At 35.1% G+C, this 10,322-nt stretch overlaps 1 protein-coding gene across 4 annotated transcripts in view; it reads right to left on the bottom strand.

Moving 5' to 3' along the window:
- Nucleotides 1-1,118: 1,118 nt before the first annotated feature.
- The window catches only part of rptor (regulatory associated protein of MTOR, complex 1), a 69,032-nt gene continuing 59,828 nt past the window's right edge, over nucleotides 1,119-10,322 (bottom strand). For all 4 annotated transcript variants that reach the window (XM_056750030.1, XM_056750032.1, XM_056750031.1 and 1 more), the window contains 6 exons: nucleotides 6,490-6,596; nucleotides 4,269-4,396; nucleotides 3,773-3,859; nucleotides 3,262-3,378; nucleotides 2,963-3,092; nucleotides 1,119-2,795 (listed from right to left, as the gene is read on the bottom strand). In XM_056750030.1, the coding sequence (XP_056606008.1) occupies nucleotides 2,727-2,795; nucleotides 2,963-3,092; nucleotides 3,262-3,378; nucleotides 3,773-3,859; nucleotides 4,269-4,396; nucleotides 6,490-6,596 (638 nt within the window). In that variant the 3' untranslated portion in view covers nucleotides 1,119-2,726. The remainder of the gene's footprint in view (nucleotides 2,796-2,962; nucleotides 3,093-3,261; nucleotides 3,379-3,772; nucleotides 3,860-4,268; nucleotides 4,397-6,489; nucleotides 6,597-10,322) is intronic.

The raw sequence follows: 10,322 nt of genomic DNA, 5'->3' as shown, positions 1-10,322 counted from the left end.
TGAGTTGTCAGTCACGACAAGGTATGTTTTTCCTATATCAGCAGCTAAAAGTGAAAACATTGTTCCTTATTTATAGCATATAAGATTATATGAAGAGTCTGGTTCCAAAATTAAGTAAAACAATTCTAAAATCATGTTTTTTTATTCTGTATTCCAATTTATATCAAACAAACTGTAGTTGGTTTGTTTTGATTTAAGTCATAACTCAAAAAATTATAAAATCATAAAAAAACATGCATGATTCTCATTTTGTGACCAAACTCTTCATAGTTACAAATGATGTCTGCTTTTTCCAATTTCCCATAATTTAGTCCTGTGGTAAGTAGCCATGAAATGCTGGTTGATGTCTCAAAATAAACGCCTTCAGAGTGATCATCCTGTTGGGGTTTATTCTGAGGTAACAACCGTCTGTACAGTTCATAATCAACATAATATTGTCATATTATTGTCGCAATGTAACATTACACCTCCGGCTCTCTCAGGAGGAGTCGAGGAGAACTTACACTGCTGTGGCCTAAAAACAAAATACCTGTTTAAAAGTTTACATATTACATACACATTAATGAATGAATCGAAATGAAATTTTGGGGTGTGGCGACCCACCTTGCAATGATGAAGCTCCCAATGAAACATTTCATTTTTTCAGACATTGCTGTAGTTTTAAAATATGTCGCATGGCAGATCCCTTGGGAAAGTGAAGAATACTTTTGTATTTACTAAAGCAAACAAAAAACTACACTATTGAACATTTATATTAAGTATACAACACTATTTAGAGCAGTTTATCCAAATAACTATATATTTCTACAAAATGCTGTTGTGTACAATAAATAAATGTATTTAATACTGTAATATATTACAGCATTCGACAGTTTACTATAGTAAATGTATAACCAGTATTTTTAGTGTGGGCTGCTTCATGTCGATTTCTTCAACTTAATCGCATTTATCATACGTTTCACACCATCTAAACATTCTGTTTAAATGTCATCAAACACTCTAGTGTGCAAATAAATACAAATAAAACACACCAGCATTTCAAGTATAATACAGTATTATAGAATAATAAGTATAATTCCTAATGAGAGAAACAAAAACAAAGATGAGGAAAGTTTTAATTCATTCATTTAGTTTATTTAATTGCTTTCCTCTCTTGTATTTTAAACCATCGTAAAAGGGTTCTACAGCCACATACAACACCTGATTGTTTTAATTCTAAACAAAATTCTCCTTTTGTTTGAAACACAAACTCTTTCCTTTCAAGATTAATCCAAATAAAAAAATGGAGCAGATAAAAGATTCAAAAGTAAAAATGAAGCCAGTTATAAATAAAACACAGAATTAGATCACCCCATTAAACTGGTTACAAATATAATCATGTAAATACACATATATTTATTTATATATATTTATAATTGTATATTTCTGGAACCAGATTCTTGAAAGGTAGAAAAAAATAATCCAAACCTTTTCATCTATGAATATGGTTGCTGTGAGTTTGAAATAAACATTTTTATGCCTAACGTGAATGTGACAATCTATTGCTATTGTGCATTGTTGTAGGATGCAGCTCAAATCATTGTGAACCACAATAAAACTCAATTATCCAAAGTCTATTGTCAAGTTAATTTATAGCAAAACCAGCAGCACAGACACAGTCTATGTACACAATATGTACACACAGAAGCTGACTCAGTGTGTACATATTTGTAAAACAATACTTTAACACTGAATCATTAAGTTAATTGTGTACTGCTTCATTCATTGGGTAACCAGGAGACCTACATTTGTTCATTACATGTCAGCATTGATTACCTGAAAGAACTGATATTAAACCATTTGAGCACATTGTTAACTTAAGCCACTTGAGGAATTATTTGAAAAAAATAACATACTGTCATAAGAAGATACGACGATTAAGAAGAAGCTCTAGAAGTAGTAGTTTGCTCAGTTGAAGGGGAGAGAGGAAATGAACATGATCATGACGGCAAGGAGTTGGCACATTAACAGATAATATGGGAGGCAATGCGAAAGCAAATCGTGTAACATTCTCAGTTTCAACTTTTAAAAAGTCTCTAGCAATTTTTCAGATAGGTGGCTAGAGATATGTTCTTTTTCATCCTCTTTTTTTCCCTCACAGCTTAGTTGCATTGTTAAGTTAACAGAGAGAGGGTTTGGCACCATGTACACAGGAAATGATGTGTGAATGGAGGTTGTGATTGGCAGAAATAACAGTGCATCTGTTAGCTAGCCATAGCGTCCTTCACAAACATACACACACAGCAATCTTCCAATTTAAAGGCTATGGTTTCTTAACTATACATTCTACTGTATTACACAGCAGAGATAGGTGTAGGGCAGATACGTCCTTTTATAGTCAGACACCTTTGTGAAAACCCCAAAAACTCTGGGAGCTTCTGCAAATTTGTCATCCTTCCTTCAGGTTACTCTCTTCTCCAGGTGTTTGAAGCTTCACAATCCCATACAAACTCATAGTCCAGCTTTGATAAAGCGTAATGTTTTGATTTCAGATCCTCTTAGGCAATTAAAAAATGTACAATCAACAACTAAAATCAGAATTATGATGATAACAATAATAATACTATATTCATCATATATGGTTCCAGCAGCCTTCTTTACATCTACATGGTGGTTGCTGAATATGCCAGAAGTCAGGAAGAATACGCCAGGTATGTGAGCAGGGCTTTCAGGAAGATGTCATGATGTTATCTGAGTCTCTTTTCTGCTGAGTAGATGGACATATAGTAGTCATTACTGCCCACTGCCAGATGAGGCTATGAAGGTAGAGAAAAAGAAACCGTAAGAATCTATTCAACATAAAAATATACACTGCAAACACGAATGCGATGTTGTTGATGTTTGGATTATACATTTGCTCTGACCCAATGACTGTATAACATCTCATGTGTTTGACATGTCTTGGACCAGTGATTTATCTTACCCAATAAGGGTGGAAGGCCAGACAGCTGATGGCTCCAATTCTCTGTCCCATGAAACCGTCATAGTATTTAATGTTGCTGATAACATCCCCATTGGAGTTATACACAGCTATAAATTGATTCATAGAACCACTGATGAACAGAAACAGAGAGGGAGAATATTTATTATAGTGTTAGAAAAAAAACTTTTCATTTTAACGTTTCTATTAAATAGTGTGGTGTTTCTTTGTTCATTTTGCGTTCTAAACAACAATATTTTGCACAACACAAAACAATCATGAAGTGCATGAGTATCTCTCACCAAGCAAACAAGGTAGCCTGTGGATGAATGTCTAGGGCAGTCAGTCCTTTCACTGTCTGCAAGATGTTGATTGCTTCTGGCATCCGTGGGTCAAAGAACCGAACATCTCCATTCACACTACGAGAGGAAAACAAACGTACATTGATAAAGGAAGAGTTATGTTAAATTCTTTACGCTCAGATTTAAGTTTAATCCACATGGGTCGATGGTGGCATGCGCACTGCAACCTCTTGACTTGTATTTTAAGTCTCTTTCCACAGTGATAAGAAAGGAAATATTTTTGCCATACAAAAAAAACTAATACATCATTGGCTACTGTGAATGGTTAACTCTTAAAAACGCCAGTGTGGACGAAGAGCGTTTTGAAAACGAAAACTCTGTTTTCAACTGAAAACCCACTAGTATAGACAGGATCTTGGTTTAGGCCATTTATCTGCTGATCAAGGATTTTGATCTGTGCGTGTGTTTTTGTGACAATCGTTGCATACATGAAGAATAGAAAATACCTTACCTGACACTAATAATATGTCCTTCTGGCTCCTTCTGCAGATGTGTCTTTACCACCCATGCACCATGTTCTCTGTATGTCATAACCCGGCTGTAAAATAAATGTTCTGTTAATATTTAAGAATTAAAATGCTGTACATTTTAGTTTACTTCTAGCTTTCCTCTGGGGTATCATTTTGGGAAAGAAAACGTTTTATCTGTTTTAATCTTTTAATTTAATCAGCTTACATGTGTACATTGCAAATATGGCTGCACACATGCAAATATAAAAAAACGTCATAAACTAAAAATTTCTAATTTTTTTCTAACATTTGTGTTCAACTGAAGAAAGGAAGTCATTTATTCCAACGGACCTCTATGACAAAAATGAACCAGTCATGTGACAATGCATCACAAATGATTCTGTAATATGACATAGTGCTCATTTGAATTTCCCTAAGGGTGAAGAAAAGCTAAATTATGTCAACTACGATCTGCAGTGATTGAACTGGATCTAATACCATTCATTGGGTCCCATTCTGCGGTCATAAACCCGTACTGATCCGTCTCCAAAACCTGCTGCAACAAGTGACCGTTGAGGATCACACGACAAACTGGTTACACAGCTGTCCGCTCCTGTTGGGATGTCCTGTAATGCATACACCGATGTCAACATTTAAAAAGGGTATTGGAGGCTTTACTAAAACATAATATTAACAAAAAAATATTATGTATGTACATTTGTGTAGTGTCTGTGGGTATATGTATGTGTTTTTATAGCTTTGTGCACTTTTTAAAGCTAACTGAGACCAGTTCTGTACTGCACTTATGCACTGCTGACCTTTTGTTGCATGTATTGCTTTCATTGTTATGCCTCCTTTGTAAATCACTGTGTATAAAAGCATCTGCTATATGACTTAATGTAAACGTAACAAAATATTACAATAATAATATTATAATAACTTAATATTATAATAAACTAAATATATTTGGGCCATTCCACAGAATTTGTGCAGTCAGAGTTGGAAACATCTTGAAAAAATTTTTTATGCAAATCGTTTAATATCAAAGGAACACATTTCTAAAACTTGTGCAGTTAATTTTCATATTGTAATTTGAGAATGTTTTGGAATGTTCTTCCTCTCCCAAAATCTATTCACTACCGAAACAATAATATAAAATGAATTCTATTAAGATTTTGTTTAAATCTACCTTGTAAATATATATTTTAATGTTTTCACAGGTAAATCAAAAACTGTTAAAATTTTAACAATATTTAAAGTGTAGTTTATGAGATTTGTTGTATTTTGAATCCAATCTTTCTCTGTAAAAGGCATAACGTTTATCATATTGATTTCAAAGTTAAGGATTCATTAGTTTTTATATACATTAAACTAAACGCCATCATAAGATCTCAGTTTATAATTGATTAGATTTTTCACAAAACATCCCATGTTTTGGTCGTGACGGACACAATTTCAGCAGTGTTGGTTATGTTTTAGTAGTGATCACAATATTTAATTTGCACAGCTGAATCAAATTTTGAACATTTTGTGTTAATACAAATAACTAACTAAGTTAAACATATGCAGGCAGCACATATAACAGAAGCCCATCTGAGAGTAAATATCTGATAGGAACACCTACAGCTCCCATGCTACATCTCTACAAAAACATACTTATAATGAAATACTAATGATTTGCATAACTGTACTGGATTTTTTTTTTCAAACGAAGCATAAAGTGTTCCTTTTTGGCACTACTGAAACAGTGACACCATGCGATGCGTTTTGGTTGTTACCGTTTTGGTAGTGAAATTTTTGTATACTTTTGAGCCTAGCTTAAAGATGCTAATAATCACATTTGCAGCAAGCACAGTTCTGAACAGATGTGCACAAAAAAAAAAAAAAATTATGGATTAACACCCAAATAAGTTGGCAAAAGTGCAGAAAAAATAAGTTTGGTGGTGTCGTTCCTTGAGGTTACACATATTTTGAGACTTTTTTACACATTTACCTCAAAATGATAAGACCAATCTACTCACCATGTAGCTATGAGAGAGAGCAGGACACAGGAATGACTCCAGAACAAAATTGTAAGGGTGTGCCAAAAATCTGTCTCGGTCAATGGACTAAAACATACACTGTCTCGGTAGCGATACTAAAATGCGGACAATTAATCATTTAAAAATAATTGTATTAAAAAAACAATCAAATCTATTTTTAAAATGCAAAAAATATTTAAATATCATTTTCACAAATTGAAATTTAGGGGTTATGGTTTGGGACAGCAACCAACCAATTTGATGTATAATGATTAGTAAATTATGATTTTATATATATTAAGCTTACTAATATTAAAAATATTACGATGTATTTCAATACATTATATTAAGAATTTAGGAAACAACTAAGATTTGAATACTTTGATGCTTTTTAAATGTCATTTTTTTACACAATAACACAGGATTGGCTCTAAAAATATAAGAGGATTTGTGCGCCTGCACTGATAAAAGGGAACATGCTAAAACACTGTCAAACTGATGTACAATTTCAGTTCTGCTCTGAAGCAAAATAATATAATCACATCTCAGGAATTTGGCAGTGATATGTTCTCGTTCGTTTCTTAGACACCAATGTTAACTAAGGAATGTCGCCGAGATACTGTGTCCTGGCCACACTGCACATGCATAGTGTCAGAAATTACAAATAGCTTCTCACAGTTGTTGTACCGCAACATTACCTGCACTTTCATCTCTCGTTCTGTGTCCCAGATCCGAATGACTCGCACGTCACCTGATGTCATCAACAGACCAGTCTCTTGCTCCCAGTCCACTACCATACCTGCACCTTAAAAATATAGATAGCACAAACAGAATTTACACTACAACTACTTTCCCCAGCTGCCCTTACATATTAAAATAATCTGACTAAAACATTGTCTTGCATTTAAATACAAACATTTCAATGTTTTAAATATTCACAATCTTGCAAAAACAGGTATTATAGGTATTAATATCTCTCAACTCTAACTCTATAGACCCTTTCGGAAGATGTAAACAAACGCATCTGTTGATCTAAACTTCTAAACAAATCTACGTATATATTTACACACCCAGTCAAGCCTATAGGGTCACTCGACACATCATTTTTATCATAACCTTAATTATTTTAGGGTGGATTGCACCAACATGGATTAGGTTTAAATCTAGATTAAATCAAGGTTTATAATGTTGGCTTGACATACTGGTCTACTATTTAAACTTCGTCTGAGATTTTAAACTTCTTGTGAATTTCTATATTTAACACATCCTAGAGCTTTGAAGCTAAAACCATCAAACTTTTCGCGAACTGGTCTGAAGAAGTGGGCTATATATAAGTGATCGAGTGGCAAAAATCCCATAGACATAACTTTAATGGGTCATAACTCAGAGCGAGGATCTTGTGTGGGAATGTGTGAGTTACCACCAGGCATGGCGCGCACATATGCAATTTGATCACCCACTGGTCGCTGGCTGCAGTATAGGTCATAAACCCTGCTCTCTCCATATAAAACAAGACTAAATACTATACAGCAAACTAAAAAAATCCATGCATCCATACATTCTAGCCAAAGATGGTTTTTGTCATGTTCTTATCACACTAATGTAACATGTAATGTGTTTGTTTTTCGAATAAGTATGGTTTTAGTTAGTTATAAGAGGTTGAAAAAAGGGGCATGATAACATTTCTTCATTAATGATCGAGCCATTGGGGAATATGGACGGGACTTTTAAACCACGGCTCCAGATGGCTATCTTTGCTGCACAGTGTCATAGAGACAAGAGGATGGGCTCATTTTACTCAAGCAACCAATCCATCTCCCACGATCTTCATGAAGCCACACCCTTGAAAATCAAACTCAGTAAAGGATATCTTCAAATCCGAATTTCAGAGAGGCGTTGGGTTTGGTTTATATCAGGGGTAGGCAATGTCGGTCCTGGTGTGACGCTGTCCTGTAGATTTTAGCTCCCACAATGGAAAAAAAACTTAAGGTGTGTCAGGTGCCTATTCCTGGTTTATATCGTTCATACTGGAAAGCAGCCTTTGGAGTATCATCACTGGAAGCTACCAAGCTACCCCGCAACCAAACAGAGTACTAACATTGGGGTTAGCTCTTTTGATTCATTTAGCAAACAGGACTTCCAACATGTTACAAATGCTGGCAACCGAATAGCAACACTCTATCTACCGCAAAACAACATGCTAGCAACCACCCCCTAGTACTGATTAGGACGACCTACAGTATATCGCTACATCAGAACATCACTGAGACATGGGTGTTAGCTCTTTTGACTCATTTAGCAAACAGGACTTCCAACATGTTACACGCGCTAGCAACCGAATATCAATACCCTAGCAACCACATAACAACAGGCTAGCAAACACCCACTAGTACCATAGTAACCGGATGGCAACACTCTAGCAACCGCATCATGCTAAAATTTGTTATATTAATGGTAGAATATGCTACCTCAATGCTATAACGTGTTAGCAACATGTTAAACCTGGTAGAATAATTTTAAATTGTGACCCCGGACAACAAAACCTTATGGGTATTATGGGTCAATTGATCAAAATTTTGATTTATACATCATCTGAAAGCTGAATAAATAAGCTTTCCATTGATGAACATTTTAAATCTCAATATCACCTTTGAATTTGTAAATCAGAGACAATGTAGCAGGCTGTTGCTACGAAGAAACAGGTATGTTTTAAAGCTTTCAATTGGCTTTCAGCTATAATGATGTTATGAAAAGTAGCACGAAAGCAGAAATTCTAAGCTTTAGATAGAAACCAAACTTGAGTGGGTTATTCCCAAATAGCGGGCAGCAGCAAGTGAAGTTTGTAGGTGTGTTTCTGGTCATCTTTGATAACAATATTGCTGTATCCACGCACAAAATAAAGTTGATATATTTACGGTAGGAAATTTGCAAAATATCTTTATGGAACATGAGCTCTTCTTTATATCCTAATAATTTTTGTTATAAAAAAAAAATCGATAATTTTAACCAATACAACGTTTTGTTGACTATTGCCACGAAAATTCCTGTGCTAATTAAGACTGGTTTCTGGTCCAGGGTCACAATTGTGTTGGCCTGGATCAGCTGGTCCATCAGGATGAAGTCACATTCAACCATAGTATTATGCTAGCTGACACCATTTTTAACGGTTTGTTCTGCATCCAAACAGTTTTAAGTCACATTCTGTAGAGTTCTGTCTCTTTTTGAGACGATTTTGAGTCTTCTCTCAGGCTTTTTCTTCCAAAATTAAAGCACTGTTATTTAATCTCTATGGCTTACTGGAGGACAAGCCCTAAAATGCTTTCGTCATTATACATTAGTTTAAATTGTGCAGAGAAGTTAACATAGACCCACCAGGTTTCAGGCATTTTGTGACAATAAAATAGAATCTTCTTTCACTCTGAATTTAGATCATATCGAGACGATTTACAAATCCACAGCAGCAATAAAGTGATGGAGGGGACGATTTTGTTTGGACTGTAAGCATCACAAAGCAGATGGAATCCATTATAATCCTGAAAATGATTATAATAATAAAGATGATTACGTTGTATGCTGTGTGGTATGTAAGTAATGCATTTCATTGTTTTTTTTTTTTATTAAAGTGCAACCGTATGAGAAACTGAGTGTTACAGTACTATACTTTAGTATTTTATAGTAAGTACTCACATATTTACTGTGGTAGGTTTTGAAACCATTACGTGCCAGGGATGGTCATTTCTGGTCCTTTAGAGTCACTGGCCATTTCTAAATTTTAATAACGCAAAGAACAGACTTGAGTTCTCTATGAGACTGGTCTTGCGAGGCAGCCTCAGAAGAACGCACTTGAAAGCAAGCGCTGTAATGACTTTTGGGACTTCAAGCGTGTTCGGAACGCGCAAGTCTGCGTTCAATGCATCCTTGATATTAAGAATACATCCGGGTACGTTCATGTGTTCTGTGTTTTTTTGTTCTCAGTATTGGAACCGCACTTTGACGGTTATTGCCGTAGAGCGAAAAAACGAGGTCACGAGACCGCTAAAGAACGCATATTGAGAAACGGCCACAGAACCAGCACCAACAAACCAGCCTTGTGATTTTCTAGTTGTCCTAACAGTCTTGATTACCTGCTTCAGGTGTGTTTAAATAGGGTTGAAGCTAAAATGTACATCCCTGTTTCATGCTATGACGCTCAAAAGTATCATTTTAGCAGTGGTGATAAAATAGTATATCACCAGTCAAATGGCTATTCAACAATTACATTCAGTCCTGCAATACTGATGGTGTCATTTTTAAGTTGTGCCTGCCACCCCCAAAACATTTTTGCACCAGCCACCACACCACAGGTGTTAGCATCATAAATAAACCAAGTTTGCCTAACCCTCACAAACTTTACATAAAAAAACACCATTTAGTTATGTGTTTAGTTTGCTTTATGCCGTTTTACTCATGGGGAACAAAAATGTCCCAACAAGGTAAAATAATTACTGGTATTACTACCTTTGTAAGAACATTTGATCCCCTACTGTAGGGT

This window comes from Triplophysa dalaica, chromosome 6 (genome assembly GCF_015846415.1).
Source record: "Triplophysa dalaica isolate WHDGS20190420 chromosome 6, ASM1584641v1, whole genome shotgun sequence".
NCBI classification, from domain to species: domain Eukaryota; kingdom Metazoa; phylum Chordata; class Actinopteri; order Cypriniformes; family Nemacheilidae; genus Triplophysa; species Triplophysa dalaica.
The sequence above is the reverse complement of the archived record's forward strand: the minus strand, read 5'-3'. Positions and strand labels throughout refer to the sequence as shown.